Source organism: Pezoporus wallicus, unplaced genomic scaffold (assembly GCF_028554395.1).
Source record: "Pezoporus wallicus isolate ANWC-B61680 ecotype Strahan unplaced genomic scaffold, APGP_CSIRO_Pwel_v1 contig_13323, whole genome shotgun sequence".
In the NCBI taxonomy this organism is placed as follows: Eukaryota; Metazoa; Chordata; class Aves; order Psittaciformes; family Psittacidae; genus Pezoporus; species Pezoporus wallicus.
In genome coordinates this window covers 54,878-77,141 of record NW_026639074.1, presented here as the reverse complement: position 1 = coordinate 77,141, position 22,264 = coordinate 54,878, and the positions used below count along the sequence as shown (strand labels likewise).

Genomic DNA, 22,264 nt, shown 5'->3' with positions numbered 1-22,264 from the left:
GTCTCTAGGGAAAAGCACCAGTGTCCAGGATGCATGGAATAGGGGACCCCTGCTGAGGGATGAAATGCTCAAAATAGCAATGTTAGTCCAGCTAGAAGGATCAACTGGCTCTTATCAAAAGGCTCTGATAGGATCTATCCACAGAACTGCCCAAGGAAACAGTTGCAGAACCACCTGGGAGTATTTCTGGGGCAGGATGTGCTATAGAGGTAAAGGGACACACAGGTAAGACAAGACAGACTCATTAGTGACTTAGCTGCAGGAATCGGCCCACAGCATGCAGCTATTCTGGCTGAGATATAGGGCACCAGGCAGGGAAGTCCATGGCAATGGGATGAATGGGAGAAATGGAACAAAAGGACATCAAACAGCAGCAAACGAGAGGTCGCTTGCAAGTTGGAGAGCATGCATGCAGCGGTGCCACAGCACTTACACACTCCAAAAGCATCGTGTGCACACTGGGAAGGACTGGGGACAGCAACAACATGGAGACCTCTGCCTGTAACAGCTCCTTCCAGTGTGCACAGTGCCACCAGCTCCGGGCTGTGGCCAGGCTGTCTGGAGAAGGGTCATGGAGACAGCAAGGGTTCAGGGTGGGGATAACCTGCTGCCAAGCACTGTAGGAGGGCCAGGTCTAGGGAAGAGAGGGGCCCAACACAGTCACACCTTAGTTCATAAGAGGCCTTGGCTTAGTGAGACTCTAAAGCTCCTAAGTCCCATCACAAGTGTCATGAAAGGGACTTGATAGCTCTGCTCTATAGGCAGCAAACCTGGTTACACCCAGGGAGGCCCAGATGACACTTCCAAGCCCTGGACCATATCTGAGCTCAAAGCCAGACAGCACGTTGCAAGAAATGAGCCCACTTTATGCTCCAGCATCTCCATAGCCTGAGTAGCAGAGGCAGGAAGGGAATCCTGGACATTTCTGGTCCATCCATGCTTAAAGCAGAGCCAACTAGACTGGGTTGTTCAGGGCTTACCTGGTGTAGGGTTGAGTATCTCTGATGATGGAGAGCCCACAGCTTCTCTTGGCGGTGGGACCCGTTAGCTCCTCAGTCCCCTTGTGCAGGCTGCAGAGCTGTCCAAGACCACAGGGCAGGGGAAAGTCGCTATGGAAGCTTGGCTACATGAACTGAGGGGAGCCTCTCAGCATGTCCATAAGCACTTGCTTTCACGGAATCTGAGAGGGATATTTGCTCTTGAAACTCAAGTCCCTCTTGGAAAGCAACTCATGACTACCCAGAGAGATGAAAAGCACTGAGGCAAAGTGCTCCTTCTGGCCACAGCAGGCTAGGAAAGGCATCTCAGATCCAGCTGGGAAGGAGGCAAAAGGGTTAAACACAGGAGACGCATGCCTGAGGAATGGACCACAGCCCTTCCCAGGAACCACATGGAGGAAAACAGTCCAACAGCCATCTGACAGCAGCGTCTTACAAAGACCAAAGAAACACAACAAAACAAAAAAAAGCCTTCTTTATTGAGAGCAGCACATAAAAACCCAACAAAACCCAACCCTTCGTGTCTGTGGTACCCTCCGCTCAAGCAAACAAACTAACCCACTCTAGGCTGCATTCCAGTAACAGAAATACTATGGAAGGGAGGAGTCGGTGCTCTGGAAGAGGGAGAAAGGGGACGCTGCCCAGAGTCTTTGTACAAAAAAAGGCACAGGGTAGTTGGGGAAGGTAGTGAGCTCCTTCATATGCCAGGCACTTCGTGTTCCTGCTGGCTGGCCTGTACCCACGGGGTGCAGGGGAGGCAGGGATGCCTGGATGAAGACATGGAGGGGCCAGGCCAGCAGGTAAACAGGTGGTGAGCAGGGACGCAGAGCCTGGTGCTGGAGCCCAGCTCTCACCAGGTGAGGAGGAGCCGTGCTCCACCCACGCCAGCAGCCCAAGGGCACTGGGCTGGGACGGCGGAGAGCAAGAGGCAGCAAGGGCTGTCTTTTGGGACCAGTGGAGGAGAGGGGTGGCGGGATGGGGGTACACTGGCTTGTGCTTTGAGTCCAGCAGCTGCTGGTGCCGAGCTGTTCACTGGCGCATAGGGGTCAGGCTCAGCGAGGGGCCGCAGGGGTGCAAGGGGCTCCCCAGGCACCTACAGACGCCCGTCCACCCCACCGCATCCTTCCCCAGCGAGGGCCGGGATGCTCAGGCTTTGCTGTCAGCTGGGCTGTCCCCCAGGGCAGTGGCAAGCTCGCTGAAGGAGGGTCGGTCCTTCGGGCTGGGGGCCCAGCAGCGCTGCATCAGCTTGGCGAGGCGGGAAGGGCAGCCCTCGGGGTGCAGGAGCTTCGTCTTTCCTGACTGCAGACCTGGCAAAGCAAAGTCGGAAGGGCGGTTGGGAAGAGGCATGATCGTCTCCACAGCATGGAAGGAGGGCAGCATCTCTCTACAGGGGCTGGAACAGCTTCCCCAGCCAGACCAGCACCATGTCAAGCGAGGGGACATCACACCCTACAATAGGCTGCAATGCCAGGGACAGCACAAGGTACTCCACATACCTGCTAGGACCTCATCATCTGCCAGTGGGGCGTAGGGCATCTCGCCATGCATGAAGACCTCCCACATGAGCACCCCAAAGGACCACACATCTGACTTGGTGGAGAACTCATCTTCCAGCACAGCTTCAGGGGGCATCCAGCGCAGTGGAATCCAGGCCTGGCGGAAGTGGTAGTACTCGCTGTGGGCAGAACAGGCAGGCAGTGAGACTGGTGCCATCCCACCCCTCCCATTGCCCTGCCAGGCTCCCAGCTGACCTGTTGTACACATCCTTGCTGAGGCTCAGGGATGAGACCTTGACCTGCCGCTGGGCACTGACCAGGCAGTTCCTGGCTGCCAAGTCCCGGTGCACAAACCTGCTGTTGGAGAGATGCTCCATGCCCAGGGCTACCTGTGTGCAGAGAGACACCTGACCCCAGAGAGACATGAGCGCTGGCTGCCCTCCTCAGGCTCCCCAGCCCCACAATGCTTCCAGAACTGCACTATCACCTTATGTTTGGTGGTGAGGGGCTGTGGCTTCAGAGACTCATCTTTGCTCTTGGAGATCCTCAGGAACTGCTTCAGGTCCCCCTAGGAGACAGACAGAAACTCAGAGGCAGCACCTCTCCCTTCTGCCAGCCACATCTGTCCCTGCAACAGCTGGATGTGACAGGCCCACTGATGCTTATCTCCTGGGCCATGGTCCCTGCCAGTCCTCCTGGTACCGACCCTGTAGGGCAAGCCTTTTGGACCTCAACTGGCTAAGATCAAGACAAGCAGGCCTAATGTTTCCAGGTATTTCATGCCCCAAATTGACTTTTCTCCCATGAGCTCCAGGTTCCCCATGGCAGCGCTGAGCATTCTGCAGCATGGAGTCCCACAGCTTCATTTATTCAGCCAAGTCTTGGGCATAAATCAGAGATTAGGAGGATGTGCAAGGGGACAAAGTCACCTCCAGAACTTGCAGGAGACACCCATACCCCTTGAGAGTCCTCCACACAACAGTAAGCTCAGTTGCGTCTCCCTACACCTCACTTGCCCTGTGCTGCCAGCCTGGACCATGTCACACTTGCAAGCCCCTTGCCCATTCACACTTGTCCACCCCTCCTCCTCCTCAGTGCAGCACTGCGGGTAGGGGCCTTACCAAGTCCACATACTCCAGCACCATGTAGTGTGGCTCTGCCTCACGGCACAGCCCCAGCAGCCGCACCACGTTGGAGTGGTTCAGCTTGCCAAACATCTCTGCCTCTCGCCGGAAGTCCAGCTGCAGCTGCTCATCCCTTGTCTGCAGGCTCTTCACCAGCACCAGCGCTTCACCCTCACCATCCTCAGCACCTTTCGCCTTGGCCAGGAATACTTCACCAAACTCCCCCCTGCCTGGAAGTGCAAAGCAGCACATGGGAAGGCAGCGTGCGTTAGGACAGCATATGTGCAGCTTGCAGGGCCCCCAGTATCTCAGCACATCCAGTTTTATGCCTAGGACATGCTGGGGTTTCCTGCTGGAGCGGGGTCAGGACCAGAGTGGCCCAGCATACCCAGGGTTGTGATTGTCTGCAGGTTGGAACGCGGAAAGTGCATCTTGTCAGCAGCACTGTGCCGCTTGCTGGCCCCAGAGCTGCTGCCTAGGTTGGTCAAGGCCACTTCTTCCTGGATCTCTGCTGTCATCTGCCCATTCTGCAGCAAAGCACCACCTGCAAGCAAAGCACAAATGGCTTCAGCATCCTGCCAGGATGTACAGAGAATGTCAAGCTGAGGATCAGCCCCTTCTGAGGCTGACACTCCAAGCAACCGCAGCTGACTCCAAGTACCCCAGCCTGATGTCTAGCCCCAGGCAACAGCGTGGCCTCTACACAGTTGTTCCCTCAGGTCTGGCCCCATCTCTGGCAGCCCTGCAGCCACCCCTGAAATCAGATGCTGAGCAATGGCTTTGGTCCCAGAGTGAACCAGCCCCATCTGGCCTTGTCCATCCTATGGCACTCAGTCATCCCAAAGGGGCGGCTGCATCCAAACTACCATTGACAAAACTCTGCAGAACAGCAGCAGGAGACTGGGTGTGTGAGGCAGAGACAGAGCAAAGAGGACACTGCTCACTGTAGCCACAGTTTCTTGATGCCCAAGAGACTCCCAAATTGATCTGGCATTGACTGCTGCAGCCTGACCCCTTCTCCTTGCTCACTTCCCAGCATGCTAGCAATGCTCATGGCCTTGATAATCTTGAGCCTGTCAAACCAGATCAGCCTGGAGTTTCCCTTACTGCCTGGGTTAGAGCAGTGCTAGGAAGCAGCGTCCTTGCAATCAACCCCTGCAAGCTTTCTGCTCAGCAACAAACCAGAAATTTTCCTGGCACAAACAAAAGCCAGTAAACAGGACAAAACACTGTTACCTTAAGAAAGAAGAGAACCCTGCAGTGTACAGGCAGCTTGTAGGGGAAAGATTGTATAGATAGCTGTAGAGATAGCAAACCTTGATTTTGAATGCATTTACTGCTTGTATCAGACTTTGCACCAGGAAGAAGTACTTTCTGTAAGGCAGGAGTGTGAATGTAAAGCAAGGCACAGCACCAAGCCGAGGTGCCTGACACACGTGCAGCATCACCCTGCATTACTGCACACACTCCATTTCACCTAGTCCAGGGTGAGCATGAAGAAAACCCCTGCCATGCAAAAGGATTTAATCACAAACTAAGTGTTGACTCAGCATGAGGTAACTCCAACAGGAATCTCACTCCCTGTAATTTCCATCAAGGGGTATTGTACAGCAGCGTGCGTACGTGCACACTTACAACGCATGCATACAGGAGAGGTACCAGCCCACAATGACAGGGGCTTTGGCTTTGTCACAGGTAGGCTTGGAGCTGTGAAGACTGAGATAATGTTGACCGAAGAACCATGGCTACTGACAGCTGTCATCTCTCACACGCTGGAATAACATTTGCAGAAGACCATAGTGAAAAAACACCATCTATCCTACAAATCAAAGCTCGACACTACTTACGCCCTCCCTGGTTTTATGCTAATTATTAGCACGACTGTTTGACCCTGTGCTGTCTGCACTCATGACTGATAGCGTCTCAAGACCACAGCTTGAAGCCAAGACGATAATACAAGAGAACTGCTGCAACTGTGCCAAGAAAACACAAGAGGCTGCAGAGTGAGCGTGCTGCCACTGAGAGACAGCACCAGCGAGCAGCAACAACAGACACTTCCAAGAACAAACATCCCTGTGTTTCACGGAGGCTTGACAAGATAGTTGATAACAAAGGGACTGCAAAAATGATTAGGAAGGTTAGGCTGCGGGATACATGAATTAGAGGCGAACCAAGAGTAGAGGAGCTGCCTGCTTTGCCCACCTGACTGCAACGCCTTAGCATCTTCTGGAGAAAGAGACATAGCCATGCTACCCTGGAGAAATTAGCATGGGCCAACAGAGAAATCAAACTCTCCCCTCAGTCCCCACAGCCCTGAATCTCCCCAAATGCCATGTCTGTATTCATCCCAAAAAAGCAAAACAGTCAGATGGATGCCGAGAGCAAATACCCTTGTTACAATGAACGCGGCACACCAAGGACGTGACCTTGGAAGATGACTGACTTGTAAGGAGTGCATTGATCCATAGGAAATCCATAGGAATGATCCACTGCAAATCCATAGGAAGGTCAAATCTGTCTGGATCCTCAGGAAAAGTCAGGTGGTGAGATACTTCAGGTCACCCAGCTAAAGAGGGATCAAAATCAAAAGGAGGAAAAGAGACACATCTTTGAAGACCACGGTGAAGGAGGCGACTCCACTGGAGCTGACAGCAAACAAATCACTTCTCCAGAGAGGCTATGGAAGTACCAAAAAGGAGTGTAGACATCTGGGCAGCTGGGGCTGCTTGTAGCAGTGAGGATGCATCTCTCTGACAGCTAAACTGTTTCCAAATGAAGGGAATAAGAAGAGGCAAACTCTGGCAGAATAAAAAGAAAAACATAATAGACCAAAATAAAAATCTGAAACGACCTCAAAAGAGATTAAAACAAATCCTTTCACAAGAAGAGGATGCTGGCCAGAGCCTGTTGGCACAAGTGAGCTGCCAACCTGTCCAACAGGAAGAGCTCACAGTGGTGACAGCAGCAGAGCACAAAGCTGAAGAGATGCTCCTGCATCCCTGCTCTCAGGAGGTTCCCCACAGTCAGATCTTTGGCTCTGTTCAAAGCACCAATAAAGGAGAAATAACACAGGAGACAAATGCAGCAGTGATGTTTTGCCAGGACCTCAAAGCAATGCCCCCCACAATCAGGATGTGTCTGTGTGCTGGAGAACTGGAGGGAGAAGCACAGCATCTGCATACACAGACATCTCCCACCATCCCCTGAATCACAGGGGGAGATCCAGGGATTTATAATGGCAGCAAACTCAACTGCACCCCATCATTTCTAAGTCCTCACTGGTATCAGCGGTGCAAGGACAATGACGATGTCAGGAGAAAGAGCTGAAACAGCTTTTGGAAATGAAAATGATGCCCCAGAGATCTCCTGGGTTCACCGGAGGAGTCACACAGCTCATGCACAATGGGGACCCAGTTTAATCTCTTTGCAGGGTCTCATGGAAACAGCTGTTAAAAAGCAGCTCAGCTGCCACAGGACAGGAGGGAACATCCTCCAATGGACACACGGAAGGCAGGAGCCAGGGTAGTACAATATGCTGCCAACATGGAAGGAGTGCCGCTGCCAGCTGTTTGCCAAAGCCGCCAACTTAGCCAGTGCAAAAGTACAGGCCAGCTGCGGCCAGCTGCAGAGGGATGCTGAGCACTTGGAGATGCAGCCAGAGATACAACATGAGGCCTGTGGAAAGCAACCCTGATGTCCCACTGACACTGGGGGCTCAGCCCTGAGCTGCCTGCTTGCTTTTTCCACAAAGAGCTCTGTGGACAGGGAACTGAAGCCAGTGGCACAGCTGGGAACAGGACACAGCACAGCTGGATGCATTAAATCCTGTCTGGGGCTCCCTGTTTCTGAAAGGCGACAGCGCAACCAGAAAAGGCACTTGCAAGAACAATCAGACATAGAAAAAAGCTGTGTGCTCCAGTGCAGAGCTAATAGGTGACAAGCTTGAAAAGCAGGAATATAATATTTAGATAACCTCTTATGCTCCAGAAGTTCTTGTTGGATAATGGTGTAAATGCTCAAAGCTTATATGGGCTTCAGAGATAACAGCGTGAGTTCCCAGCAGAATCCAGGGCTGTTCAGTGAAATCTTCCCTCCAGCACCAGAGCTGCTGAAGCATGATCTGAACAGGCCAGCAGGGTACCACTATTTTATTACATTGCTACAGGGATACTCTCCTCCCCTCGGCAAAGGGTGTATGTGATGCCAAGTAAGGTTGCTGGAAAGCAGGAGCAATACAATACTCAGCAGACAGAGATGACCATGACGTGGGGCTGGGATGGAGGTTTCACACCAACTTGCCCATTTCTCACCTGGCAGCAGGTCTCTGTCACCAGCCATAGCCAAAACCAAGAGCAAGAGACTCCAAGGGTAAGGAAGAGTTTCCTTTTCCCCTGGCAGTTCTCTGCCCCTCAGCCCCTCGAGCCCAGGGGCTGGCAGTGAAGTCCCCACCCTTGGGATGCAAGCCTCACCGTTCAGACACTCCATTTCAGGCTCCTCGCCCTCTGGGTGCTTCTTCAGCCTCTTGGCTTTTCTTCGCTTCTTACAGTAGAACATCAGCCCCAGCACAATAATGATGTAGGCAACAGCTGCCCCCACTGAAAGCCCAATGGTCTGGATCATCTTGTAGGGTGTATGGCTGCCAGGTCCCTCATCCTCTTCTGCTGCCGGTTTGTCTGTGGGGCAGAGAGAACCAATCCCATGAGGATGCAGAGGATTTCCCAAATCCTGCACAGGAATGTGCTGGAGGAATGAGAAAAGCCCCCTCTGCTGCTGTGGCTACCTCCTCCTCCAGACTGCACTTCATCCTGACAGGGATGTTGCCTTGACACTCTAGCAGGCATGACCTGGCCTGCAGCACCCACTGATGGAACAAGAATCCCAGACTGGTTTGGGTTGGAAGGGACCTTAAAGCTCATCCAGTTCCAACCCCTGCCATGGGCAGGGACACCTTCCACTAGAGCAAGTTACTCCAAGCCCCATCCAACCTGGCTTTGAACACTGCCAGGGATGGGGCAGCCACAGCTTCTCTGGGCACCCTGTGCCAGGGCCTCACCACCCTCACAGGGAAGAATTTCTGCCTAATGTCTCATCTCCCCTCTGTCAGGTTAAAGCCATTCCCCCTTGTCAAAAGTCCCTCTCCAGATTTCTTGTAGGCCCCCTTTAAGTATTGGAAGACTGTTACAAGGTCTCCCCAGAGCCTTCTCTCCTCCTGTCAGAGAGAAGCATCAGCGAAAATCAGGGCCTAAAGCTGCCGTGGAGGCAATGTCCTGACGCAGGGGACCCCCTTACCTACAACATAGAGGAAGGCCTCACGGTGCTTGATGTTGCAGCTATTGCCAGCGATACACGTGTATTTCCCCGAGTCCTCAGTGGTGACATCGTAAATCACAAGGGAGCCATTGGGCATTATCTGAATCCTGCCAAACACACAGAGCCCTTTGCAAGCCCCAGAGGGCAGAGGCAGGCTTGGGGCACCTGCAGCTTCAGCTCCCCAGGTGCCTCAGACCCATGTCCCCAGTGCAACCATCCTGAATCTCAGGCTGTGCAATGCTCAAGAAGAAATGGTTGCAGCTCAACTGTAGCCCAGCAGGCTGCAGAAAGAGTAACCCTTGGGAGGCCAAGAGACTCCAGGCTCTGGGACACAGAGACAGCTGGACTGCGAGTCCCCCCGGGATGGGAACCCAAGACCCCACCATCAGCACCTGCACGCTGGGTAAGCATGGGAAGCGCCCTGCTGCAACATGTTTCTGTTTGGAATGGAGGCTGTGTACCTGGGCAGGAGCTTGCCAGGATCCAGAATCTTGTCCTTCCCTTTCCACTGGATGTGTGGCACAGGGTCCCCCTCTGCCTGGCACTGGAACATGGCTGTGTGCCCCTGGTAGACTGTCGTGGGCTCTGGCTCTAGCTTGAAGGTGACGTAAACTGAAGGCAGAGAGGTGGACACGAATGCTGTCAGCTCCTGGGAATGTTGCTGACCCCCCGCAAGGGAGTGGGGCCAGCACTGACACAGGGACACATGCCTTCCGGAGCTGTATGCAAAGCATTGACAAACCAGACACTCAAGTGCCACGGGGCAGAGCTTGGGGTCAGGCCAGACATTTCTCTCTGCAGGGACATGCCAGCTGGGTGCCACTCAGGCAAATCCACTGCAAGGCCAGCACAGCAAGAAACCCACCTGCCTACCATTGAGCTCTCACCTGCTACCACAAGCTGCACGGTGGCACGGATCTCGCCCTGTGGGCTGTTGGAAGCGATGCACGTGTAGTTTCCCGAGTCACTCCTGCTCACCTTGTGGAAGGACAAGATGCCAGCATTGTGGCTGACGTGGGATGGCAGGCTGCTCCCATCTGCAGGGCATGAGAAGAGGGATGCAGCAGTCGTGCATGAAGCACCAGGCAGCCGTAGGATCGCTTCTTCACCCATATTAGAGATGGGTCAGTGCAAAATTCCTGGGACCCCAGGTCAGGAACAAACAGATCGCATCCAGGTCCCCCTTACCTGTTTTAGTCCACTGGATGGTGGGTTTTTCCCGGCCAGTGGCTGAGCAGGACACTGTAACCTCCTTATCAAACTCCATGCACTGCAGCGGCTGGGGCGGTGGGGTGAACTTCAGCTTCTCTGCAAGAGACAGGAGTGCTGTTAACCCCTGCAGCTGCAGAAGGCATCTGAAGTGGAAGCATCACGACTGCACCCTGACAGACAAAAGAGCTGCCCACAAAGGGAGGAGGTGGAGTGCTCATCAGCCTACCCAGCACGTGCACCCGTGCATATCCCTCGATGCTGCCTGCTGGCGTGCTGCTCACACACTTGTACATGGTCCCGTCATACACCTCCACGTTGTTGATGCGCAGTGTCCCATTCTCAGAGATCTCAAACCGTGAGTCCTGCACAGAGGGAAGGAAGGAGCAATGTAGAAATGTCACCAGCCCTGGGCTTGGACCTTGCTTGTGGAAGCTGACCCTCCATGTGCCCACACCATGCCTCAGACAGACACAGCTCTGCTGAGACTCACACTGAGAACTGAAACAAGCTACAGTGACATCTCTGTTGCCAGTGCCTCAAAAGCACAGGGTCAGTCACCAATCAAGTGGCTAGAGACAGCCAGTTGTGCACCCATACATTAATATGATTGAGATGGTGCCCAGAACATGGCCACAGAGGGGGTGAAAAAGATGCTGAGCCTAGGAGCAAGGCAAAAACAGCAGCAGGGGAAGGAGCTGAGCAGATGCCCAGGAGAAGTGCCCATGAGTGGCAGGGGCTTGCCCATGGCCTCACCTCAGAGATGGAGACGCCATTGCGGTACCAGGTGACTGTGGGTTTCAGGGAGGCCTTGCTGAGGCAGTGCAGGTATCCTGGCTTGCTCTCCTCCAGCTGGCTGTCCTTGGGCATCTCCACCCACTTGGGTACCGCTGGGCACAGAGGAGAGGGGTTATGCAAGTCACTCACCACCCCTCCTGCTAGCACCAGCACAGACCAGATAGGCAGTCGCTGCCAGCCACAGGGCCCCACAGCCCAGCCATGAGAGAGATGCCTCTCTGTATCAATGACATGACCTCCCACCCCAGCTCATCCCAAACCATTCTCTGCTCCCAGCCCTGCTTGGAAAGCTGCGTACTAGCCACAGTGATGCTCAGCTCCTGTTTCTTCTCTCCAGCCTTGTTGGCAGCATGGCACGTATAGGTCCCTGCATCCATCTCAGTGATACTGGTGAAAACAAGCTGCTCTGCTTCTTGGTGCACCCTGCCAGTGGTGGGAACCCGTTCGTGGTTCCTCTCCCACCAGACCTGCGGTGTGGGTATCCCTCGTGGGGCTGGGCAGGCCACACGGTGCCCCTGGTTCGCTGTCAACACCTTTGGGGAGAAGGGTGCCATTTCGTCGATCTCTGAGAGGAGCAAGAGAGAGCAGGGCTCAAAACAGGTCAGAAATGCAGTGTAACCAATTCACCAGCATCATGACTGGAACCACCAGCCGAGGGAGAGAGCACACAAGCTCTCATCCATGCAGCATGGAGGAGTCACTTCACAGATAAACCAAGCAATTCTCCGTGCACTGATCCACTGCTATATTGTCACATAGCTCGAGTGACACTGCAGCTCTGGAACCCACTGCCCGCCCTGCCAGCAGCCCCAGGACCTCACCTGCTAGCCGCAGAGTCGCCTTCAGCACAAGAGCCTTTCCCCTCTGCCCGTGGCCAACGCACTTATAGACACCGGTGCTGCGAGCTCTCACTTGGGTGATCAGCAGGGAGCCGTTGGCGAACACAGTGGTCCTGGGCACATGGGGAGAGGCAGGAGTCAGTGGGCATCTCTGCAGGGCATGGGCCAGAGCCACAGCCCTGTGGTGCCTTACATTAGCCCATGAAACCAAGAGGAAGACTTTGTGTCAAGTTAAAGCTTCCCAGTGTATGAGGGGCAGCATGCAAACATGGAGATGGTGGGACATATGCTTCATGGAGGAAATGAGCCAACAGAAGTCTATTTCTTGGAAATTCATAGAATCATTTATATTGGAAAATACCTTTAAGGTCACTGAGTCCAACTGTTAACCAAGCATTGCCAAGCCCACCACTAAACCATGTCCCTAAGTGACACATCTTTGAAACGCCTCCAGGGACAGTGATTCCACCGCTTCCCTGGGCAGACTGTTCCAACGCTTGAAAATCCTTTTGAGGAAGAAATTTTTCCTGCTATCCAGTCTAAACTTCCCCTGGCACAACACGAGGCTGTTTGCTCTCAGAAGAGCTTGCTCTCACCAAAAATTCCTCAAGTCTGGTGGGTGCATCACCAAAACGCACAGCAACGAACACTGGGACAGCCAGGAAAGGGAGCAGGGGGCACAAGGTGGCGCCTGGGAGCTGCCAGGCCACTGGGCATCTGGCGCCTGGACAGCAGCGCTTGCTGTCTGGCTGAAACATCCCACCTCCAGGATCACCATCCCCCGGGTCTGGGAGATGTCCCCAGCTCTGAGGATTACCCCACACATAGGTGTCTGGAGCTCAGAAATAGTGCTGGCGCTGGGGATCACCATGCACGTGTATCTGGAGGTACAAGCCAGCCATAGGCTCAGTGATCACTGGGGATAACCACCTGTGGACATCTGGTTCTGGGACATGCCCCTGACTCTGGGAATTGCCCTGAATGGGTGTCTCGGGCTTAAGCTGTCTCTGGCTCCATTAAATTGCCACACATGGACATTTGGGACTGGGAGACATCCCCAACTCTGGGGATCACCATATGTGGACATCTAGGACTGACAGCCGCACAGACCCCTTGGAGGACAAACTGCTTGCTGAGTCTTATGCTGACAAAGGCCATGCACAAGTGCCATGGCCCTGCTAAGAAGCAGATCCCAATGGCCAGCCTGATGTTGAATGCTCGCCCTCAGGTACAGCCAGGGTTTGGCAGTTCTCTGTTGCTTGTGGAACACGGTGGCCCCCCTCCTCCCAGCCCTGCCCACATCACCGCAGTCCCTGTTACTTGGATCTATTGGTGATGGGGCTGTCTTCAAAGAGCCACTCCTGCGTAGGGGGGGGCACAGCTGCAAACTGGCAGTCAAACATGGCCTCTTCGTTCTTGGTCACAATGAGATCCTGCGGGACGATCACCGCCTGCGGAAAGCTCTCATCTGCAATGGCAGAGACCACAGGAGGGTGAGAAGAGCAGAAGTGCCTATGGTGTCCCTCACCAGAGCTCTCAAAAAAGAGCTGGGAGCACACTGTGAGCCCCGTGGAGGCAGATGTGCCAGCACGGCTGTAGTTATGCAGCCAGAGCCCAGGACTGCGTATGCCAGCTGCTCTGGAGAAAGCCCCTTCCACTCCCAGCAAGGCCCTGAGCACCCCGGGGTCCTCACAAACGCATCAAACCTGCTGCTGGACTGAAAATTCCCTTGTTCAATTCCAAATACCCCTCTAAACTCAACATCTCCTGCCCTCCCAGGGTCTTGCCTCCAAAGGCCAATAGGGAATCTCACCCATGTGGCACCATGGTAATACCAGTACTGGCCTAACCAGCAGCATCTACAGCCTCCAGGGTCCAAACCCTGTTGACGGGAGGAGAACCACTGTGCTCTAGTACCGGAGACAACAGCACAGACCTGCTCCAGAAAAGGGCAAATTAACACCTGTAGACAGAGTAGGGTCCAAACCCAGCCAGACCTGTCTTGGTCTGAAGCTCTGCACAGGTAAAGTCACACCAGCTTGACACGTCCCCTTGCAGCCTGGCTCCCTCCCACCAGCAATGAGCACAACAGCAGCCAAGCCCCAGCCCTGAGCACTCAGAACACAACTCACCGATGATATTAATTGTGAAGTTGTTATGGCTGCAGACGAAGCCGACGGCACTGCGGGCACAGCAGTAATAGAGACCATTGTCGTCGGGGCTGGCGCTCTGCAGGGTCAGCGTTCGCTCCTTGTTGCTGACAGAATAGGTGCTGCGGCCGTCGGGAATCGGGGTACCATCCCGAAACCACTGCCATGTGGGGCTGCAAGACAGAGGCAAGAGGGTGACCAAGTGCTGGGCACCAGCAGGGCTCCCCAGAGAGCATGTGTGCAGAGGAGACAGCCCAGAGATGGCCCGTTTCCCTGGCTCTCCATCCCCATGGCTGGCCCCGACACAGACACTAAGCCATGAGACATGCAGCCAAGTGGACGGAACATGATTGTAAAGCAACGTAGAGTGACTGCAGCACACCAAGCAGCTCAGCGACCGGACTGTGACAGCCCGTCCTTACTGTGCTCCTCGCTACGCGGCTCCGAGGAGGCCGTTTGCCTTCTCCCCCGGTGCTCAGCCACAGGCTCAATCAATCCTGCCTTTCGCCTTCCCTAGACTCTACTGAGTCCTCGTAGGAGAGAAAGACAGAGAGAGGGGAGAAGAGCACGCAGCGAAGGTGCGGGAAGACCCCCGGCAGGGTCCGCTCCTCGGGAGGCAACCCTTACCGCGGGTGGCCGTCGATGTGACACCGCAGCACCACAGTGGAGGAGGGCTGGATCTCAGCTACGCTGGCCGGCTGCTTCAGCACCACACTGCCTGTCTCAATCCCTGTGGGATCAAAGAATAACAACACAGCTGGCTCCCTAAACCTACAGAGCCCGGGTGGATGCCAACTCTGTAATAACCAGAGCAGGCATTAAAGGCACAAAACACACATAAGCCCTCAAACCAGCATGGAGTAAAGGGACACCCACCATGTGAATGTCCCACTTTGCTCTGCGTGACTGTTCTCTGAGGGATAAGAGGGGCCCTGAAAGGATCTGCAGTGCCCATGACACACTTGGTGCAGTAACATCCCCGTTTCATATACACAAATGGGGAAGGTGACGGGAGAAATCATCTCTGACAGCCTTAGGGATCTCAAAAGACACAAGCAGCCTAGAGCACACGAAGGACATGGTGGCTGGAGAGGAATCCTACTTGCACAGGTCACGCCACCTGATCTCTGTCTGACCACCACTCCCACACCCATTAGAGGGCAAAGCTGTTTCCAGTCTCAGGCCCTCTCAAGAGAGCTTTGCCCTGTCCACAGTGGGAAGCAGGCGGGTTGTGGCATCTGCTTGGCTGCCCTCGCCCCACACTCACACTTGATATTGAAAGATGCATTGGCTGTGCGGGCCTCCTCCCCAGTGAGCAAGTTCCTGGCTATGCACTGGAAGTCCCCGGCATCCCTGTGCCGATCGACAGCAGCGAACTGGAGGTTGCTGCCTTCCTTGAAGCGCTGCTCCGTGTCCTGAACGGGGAGACCGTTCTGCAGCCACTCGAACTCCATGTGCGCGGGCTCCTCCACCTCGCAGCGGAGGATGGCACTGCGGCCGTGCAGGGCATCCTGGGAGTAGGGCTCCTTGGTGAAAAGGATCGCTGCCCGAGCCCCCACAGCTGCGAGACACAGACAGAGAGCATGGTTAGGACACGGGAGAAGGGACTAGGTAAGCATGTGCTGTTCCCAAGGGTCCCCAGACAGCCAAACCCACTGTGTTGAGACAAGTACCCCAAAGCACATCTGACAAAACCAGTCCCCAGTGTGGGAGTTTAGACAGATCTGTGCTCAGATACCAGCAAAGCTGCTTTAAGGCTGTGTCTCCAGCAATCACCGGAGAGCCCTCCTCTCCCTGGGGCCAGGGGCATTAGAAGGGTGCTTCCCTGACCCACTGCTGAGTACTGTGCTCCCAGCCTGAGCAAAGAGGTGTCCTGCAGTGTATGAGCCAGGAAATCAGTCACCAAAACATTAAGAGAGCAGCTTTCTGGGCAGTTCAGATGTTTCTTTGAGCTCCTCTTGTTCTGGGTTCTGGGACACGTCCTAAGTCGCAGCCATGCACCAAGACTGCCCCAGATCAGAAACACCTATGGACTGCTTCCAGGTTTTCCTCAAAGCTTCTCTCCTTGGGATCATGCCTCCATCTCACCTCCACATCCTCAGAGATTACCCAGAAAAAAAACTGGTCTGGTACAAGGTTTTCCAGTGGGAATAAACACAGCAGGAGAGGATGCAGCAGTGACACCCCTGCTCGTGCTGCGGACTCAACCCACTCGCAAGAAGGAGTGGCAACAAGAAACCACAGTGGTTGACCTCAGGGTCTGATAGTGGCTGTGGGATGGCTCTGGAGGACCAGGAGCATCTCTCTGCAGTGGTGGAAAAGCTGAAGAATCCTCCTCCGCACAGTAACCCCCACCCAAGAGCTCAGGGTCCTGGGGACAGAGCAGCCAGCGCTTCCCTCGGCACTGCCTGACGTGGCTGCAGGGGGAACACACCAGCACATCCCCAAATCTGGCTGCTGCCCGGCCATGCAGGCGCTCTGCTCCCATTACCAGCTGGCTGCAGAAAGGAAAGCAGACAAAAGGCAGCTCAGCAGACAGCGACTGTTGTTGGACTCTGTTCCCAACACCGTGTTCTGCAGGGAAAGAGGCCAAGGCAGGCAGATTTTGAGCATCTTAGAAGCAACCTCTCACGAGTGTGAGCAAGTGGTCAGAAGGGTGCGTTCACACCACTGCGAGGAAAACGGCTTCAGAAAGTGGTTGCCTGGATGAGTTATGTGAGCAGGAGATCGGAGCCCACCTGAAGGGCAGCTCCTCTTTGAAGCTCAGCCACATCTTCCCGAGTGGTGTTTGTCTAAAAGCCTGGTAAAGGGACACTATTTGACGGGACATCTCAGTAACCCAGAGCTAAGGGTAAAGGATCCTCTTCTGAAGGGGACATTTTGAAGGGGGCATCTAGATCACCACATTCCAGGAAGTCTCAAGAGCCCTTTCCATGCTGGAAAATCTTTGGAGGTTGCCGCGTAGCGCAAGTGCCAAGCAAAGCCTCTCCTGCCTGCAGTGCTTATGGGCACCCCAGTGCCAGCCACACACTTCCAGCACAGCCAGCCTGTGCTCTCCTGCACACAGCAATGGTGAGGCGTAACAGAGGTGCTCATCAAGCGCTGCTGCTTCCCAGGATGAGGGTCCAGTGAGGAGGGGCACCTCAGCCTGTGTCTGTTAACACACTTCCCCATACTCCAGAGAGGGCAACAAAGCCACAAAAGCCTGGCTTTCTCCTTTCAGCATCTCACTGTGCCATTGAGTGTGGTGTGCAGGCAACATCCCCAGGGGACTGGCCCCAGCCAGGTTAAGTCCCACTCTTGACAGCACTTGTCAATTGCTTAAAGTATTTAAGGCCACTGGTTGTAGCCACAGACTGACCCCTGTGGCCTGAATGACAGAGCTGTAGACAATGCCTGAAGTCCTACCTCTTGGATCCCATATTAAGCTAACCCCCATCAGCACGCTGTGCTCAAAGGGTCAGCATGTCCAGTGAAGTTTCCACCATCAGCTCCCATGCACCTCCCCAGACCATCCATTGGTCTGTGAGAGTTGCTAATAAACATCACAGGATGAACACATGCCCCAAGGTGATAATGTGCAGGAATGTATGGTCTTACATAGGTACACACATCTTGCTCCCCACACATCAGATCTGACTCACCAAAAGCACTCAGCAAAGTGGCAATCACCCAACCCCATGCAAACACAGCTACACGCTCAATAGCACAACAGCTTCAGAGTACCAGGAGCTGAACCTATCCCAAAACAGGCTGCTGGGACAGACAGATGGGAACAAAAGGGAACAGGACAGTCAAATCCAGTCAGGTTTGAACCTAAAAGGAGCTGGATTTGCTCTCTTCCACAGGTGTTCTTCAGGGCATTGGGCATATATCCATCAAACCATTCCTGTATAGCACAAATCACATGCAAGGTGGCGGTGTTAGGAGAGTTCATGAAGGAGATGGACCAGTTCTGCTCTTGGGATCTCAGCATTCCAGAACTTTTCACAGCCTACTGGTCATGCTGCTGCTGGAGTTAGTGATGCCTCTCTGAAGGCACAGGCCATCAGGGTATTTAGACATGATATTTTAAATTAGATGTGCTTCTATCATTAAACTGTCAGCATTAGCAGTGTAACACTAACCAGCAGTGGAACCACTTTTGCCCATCACTGCCAGCAAAACGGCATTTCACTTGGTGCTGGTCAGCCAAGAGCTTCAGCAGCCTTGTCACATACATCCTGCTGCTCCAGCATCCCCCACACCCAGGCAGGAGGATACAGCTCTGCAGATAGGGGACGTGATGCAGGCTTGGCACAAGCTCCACATGGGAAGCAGGTGTCAGAAAACACTGGGACCTAACTCCTTGGTGAGACAGAAGGAAGTATTTATGTCCTTATCTTCCATCCTGGGGAAAATGGACATTTCGGCTCAGATGAGGTCCCTGCGATGAATGCCTCATGAGCACAAGTGCCAAAGCAAACTGGGATAAATAAGTGTTAAAGTGCAGTAAGAGCAACAACCTTGTGTTTTGTTTTGACAATAGCATCAAGGTGCCATGGACGGACTGGCTGCACATGGCTGGAAACCATGGTCCCAACCATTATCAGATTTGGGCTGTAAGGAAAGACCAGTAGTAGCCAAATACGATCCAGACATTTTGGGGTGGCAAACATGAGAAACCCAGGGCTGGACACAGCTTTCCACAGCACTCTAAATCCAGAGCACCCAGCGTTCAGAGATGGGAAGTGCTACACGTGCCCATAAAAGCTCCACAGCCCTCATCCAGGAAAATGACTGCAGTTAGGAAGGTTCAAACATCCTCTCCATGCCCTCCACCTCATCTGGGCTTTGGGGACAGAGGCCCAAGGAAACTGTATAAGCACAGAGCTATCTGTGAGGGATGCCATTATGCCAGAGTTTGGGAAAATTTGCATAATCTCATCAGACATCACCACCTGTGCTGAATGAAGAACAAAATACCTCTGCTTGTTCCACTCACCTGGCTAGAGGACCTCCCAGAGCCATGGTCAGGCATGGCTTAGACACTGCCAGAACTGCCTGAGCTGGCAGAGGAGAGCTCTTGCAGCACTTGGCGGAAAGCAAAGTGGACTCCTGCTCAGTCTGAGTGGATACCTTCACAACAGCATGCTCCTGCTGTGGTTTCATGAGCTAATCTGGGCTGGGCTGCCTTGCTAGGAACTGCTGGAAGAAGCAAAAGGACTCCTTCTCTTCCCTTAGCAAGAGCCACCCCCAAAACACCCAGCACCACCAAGTCTGTTGGAAGTCAGTTTAGCAAGCCCAAGCTAGTGCAGAGCTGTCCCCATGTAACACAGCTGGGCCAGCCGCAGTCCCGCAATGCCAGTGCCAAGCAGCAGTCCCAAATGTGTTTGCTGGCAAAGACCCACTCCTTGCATATGTATGTGACACAAGGCACCCCTGGCTGGGAGAAAAAGAAACCCTCAACACATGTTTCTGGCTTCAAACCATTTCAACTGTGGCTGCGGAAAGCTTTTCAGGAAAGCTGCAGCCAGATTAGATAAACACATCTGAAATGCAGCCTGCACGAAAACACTGAGTGGCGTTTTACTCGTAGGATATCTAAGTGAAATGTAAAGGTAATAGATGAAGGTTAAGGAAATCGTGCAGGGAAGTCGCGCTGGTACATACAGATCGCCAGGGTATCACTCACACACCAAGGAGCAAACTACATGTAGGGAGGGAACAGGGACCAGCAGGACGCAAAAGGACGGGGAGAAGAGGAGGCTCAGATCACAGCCTGGCTCTGAAAGCATACTTACGGGAAAGATCTGAACACAGCATCCTTCATGCAGAGGTACTCCCTGTGCAAAATCTATTTCATTGCTTTAAGGAGGCAAACAGCAGCTTCCCAGGAAAAAAAACACTCACTAACACCTGCACTGGCAGCCTTAATCTCCACCAAGCGCATCTCAGTTTGCTTTGGGGGCTTGGGGTACCCCCAGGACTCAGCTGTTGCAGCCTCCTCCAAAGGGTGCAGTGAGCTGAGCACGTGCACAGCATTTCAGGGTGACAAATGAAAGCAGCAAAGCCGCATCCAGGACAGACCGTGTGAGCAGCCCTATGAAGTTAGTCGCTGCTGCCTGCACAGCGAGTTTTCAATCCTGAGAGCTTTGCCACAGGGAGCAAAGGGCTCTCTGCACATCTGGCAAAGGAGACCCAGCCCCGTGGTAGCCAAACCCCTCAAGTGCTGCCACAGCATTACTGAAGTGATTTGGCAGCAGACTGCAGCACAGCGTGGAAACGGCTTTGGCCTGAGCCATTCTCCAGAGCTAGAACAGTGAGAGACATCGGGGTTGCTGTTTTCATCAGCCAGAGCTCTAAGACAATGCACCAAACCAGTAGTAAGGATCTGAAGGAGCTGTGGCAGAGCTAGAGACCACCACTGGGAAACTGGAGTTAAAGTTTTAGGGGACCCCACATCCCTGTTCCCAAGTGGGCAGCACCAGTTGCAGGCACAGAGACACTGTTGAGCTCTAAGGCTGTATTTCAGGATGCAGCTAATGAGAAGGTCTGTGGCCCTGGGGCAGTCTGGCAGTGAAAGCACCCAGCCCACCTTCTGCACCATACCAAGAGGCCTAAGAGCACCACAGACACTGCCTGGTGAATCCCGGTCATGGCAGTAAACCCAAACCTTCAGGCTGCAAGAGCATGGGGCAGCAAAAGAAGTTAAGCCCCAACACAAGCCGGGTTTTCCATCTGTCACCTGATGGAAAACCCATGCCAGTCCCACACACTGCTTGTCTGGGGCACTCCAGTAGCTCAAACCCATCTGGGTGCTGCAGAGCAACTGTGCAAGCTAGGGAAGAGCAGGCAGCACATCTCTTGCCCTGCCTGACAGACTGAGTTGCCTACATCTTGAAGCAATCCAAAAATCATTGTGTCTTTGCCTACAACATCGCTTGGGAATGCGGTCTCAACCACAAAGCGTTCAGCTGCTGCACAGCTCATGTTCCTTGATCTCACTCACCTCCAGCCATGCTAGGGAAGCAACAGGCAAGTTGGCTGGTGGTGGCACGTGCAGCAGCACAGCAGGACCCTGCCTGCCCAGAGCTCTTGCACCACTCTACATTCTCAGCCCCATGGGAGATCCACGTTTCCCTCAACCCTGAGCCACCCATCCCCAGGCATGCCCTGTTCGAGCTGGGTGCCTCTGAAGAGCATAAATTACCGGCCTCTTTACACTACAGCTGATGCAAGGATATGAGTAATCCCAAAGCTGCTTGCAACGAAACGAGGAATAAGAAGCATGAGAATGGGATCTGGGATAGGGCTTTCTTGGAAGTTTAGGATTTCCTGGTTTGGAAAGCAAGCCCAGCACTTCAGGTTTTCTGCAGCTTGTAGCCCAGCCACACTGCAGGCAGGCAGGCCCCAGGAGCTTTATTCCATAGACTCATTCCAGGGACACTCCAGCGAAGTTCACCCTGGGTCAGCCTAGCCAGATGTGCAAGCCAGCTCTTTAATGCTCTGCATCTGGAACAGCAGATTAGAGGAGCTGTGACTCATCTGCAGTGCCCAGCACAGCAAAGCCCAGAGCACCCAAAGTACATCCTTCCTCCCCCTCCAACAATTCTCCCCTGCCAGCATCAGACCTTGGGTCTGCCTCACCCGTGGAGGGGGACAGATGGCTTACAAGACACAGATAAAACAATGACCTGCAAAACCAGGCACAGCCAGCTCCCCACGGAGTGCTTTGGGCAGAGGACATGGTTGGCCAGTGCCTATTCTGGCCTCTCAAAGACGAGAGCACCTCAAATGCTCCCATGCCGCAGCAGAGATGCCCTGATCCCTAGGAAAGCACCGCTGCAACCCATAGGCAGGGAGCCTGCTCTCCCCAGATCCGCAGGGCCCTTTGCAACACCCAAGGGGCAAGGAGCACAGCAGTTCACCTGGGCACCCTGCAGCAACCACACAGTGCGCTTCCTGCAGAGAGGAGGCTGGTGGTACAGCTGGGAGAGAGGAGGGTGACCCAGCCCTAGCCCCCTCCACTAACTCGAGGTGGGCAGCAGGAGTAGCCCAAGTCTATCCTCAGGCTGCACCCTTCAGCATCAGGCTTAAAGGACAGGATCAAGAGACACTTTTACCCCTTGTGACCCAGTGACCAGCTCTGGATGTGCCAGCTGATTAACAAACCTCAGCAAAGCAAGGTGGCAGTGATAGCTTTTTCTACCCAGGAATCCACCACTGATGTATCACCGCACCGCCATATCCACACTATGACCTTTAAAGCTTCTGCAATCGCCACTGCTCAGACCATTCAGGAAGCAAAGCCTCTGCAATCAACCCAGCAGCCACACAGGATATTCCTCTTTGATGAGG

General features: G+C 54.0%; 1 protein-coding gene across 1 annotated transcript in view; it reads right to left on the bottom strand.

The window, feature by feature from the left end:
• Positions 1 to 1,454: 1,454 nt before the first annotated feature.
• The window catches only part of PTK7 (protein tyrosine kinase 7 (inactive)), a 36,727-nt gene continuing 15,917 nt past the window's right edge, over positions 1,455 to 22,264 (bottom strand). Inside the window, exons 2-20 of the mRNA XM_057413588.1 lie at positions 15,192 to 15,485; positions 14,552 to 14,654; positions 13,907 to 14,097; positions 13,095 to 13,242; positions 11,757 to 11,887; positions 11,234 to 11,500; positions 10,894 to 11,027; positions 10,367 to 10,502; positions 10,117 to 10,236; positions 9,816 to 9,965; positions 9,390 to 9,540; positions 8,908 to 9,035; positions 8,088 to 8,291; positions 4,007 to 4,162; positions 3,616 to 3,848; positions 2,982 to 3,062; positions 2,750 to 2,901; positions 2,495 to 2,673; positions 1,455 to 2,305 (exon numbers count right to left, since the gene is read on the bottom strand). Of these exons, the coding sequence (XP_057269571.1) occupies positions 2,145 to 2,305; positions 2,495 to 2,673; positions 2,750 to 2,901; positions 2,982 to 3,062; positions 3,616 to 3,848; positions 4,007 to 4,162; positions 8,088 to 8,291; positions 8,908 to 9,035; positions 9,390 to 9,540; positions 9,816 to 9,965; positions 10,117 to 10,236; positions 10,367 to 10,502; positions 10,894 to 11,027; positions 11,234 to 11,500; positions 11,757 to 11,887; positions 13,095 to 13,242; positions 13,907 to 14,097; positions 14,552 to 14,654; positions 15,192 to 15,485 (3,119 nt within the window). The 3' untranslated portion in view covers positions 1,455 to 2,144. The remainder of the gene's footprint in view (positions 2,306 to 2,494; positions 2,674 to 2,749; positions 2,902 to 2,981; positions 3,063 to 3,615; positions 3,849 to 4,006; positions 4,163 to 8,087; positions 8,292 to 8,907; positions 9,036 to 9,389; positions 9,541 to 9,815; positions 9,966 to 10,116; positions 10,237 to 10,366; positions 10,503 to 10,893; positions 11,028 to 11,233; positions 11,501 to 11,756; positions 11,888 to 13,094; positions 13,243 to 13,906; positions 14,098 to 14,551; positions 14,655 to 15,191; positions 15,486 to 22,264) is intronic.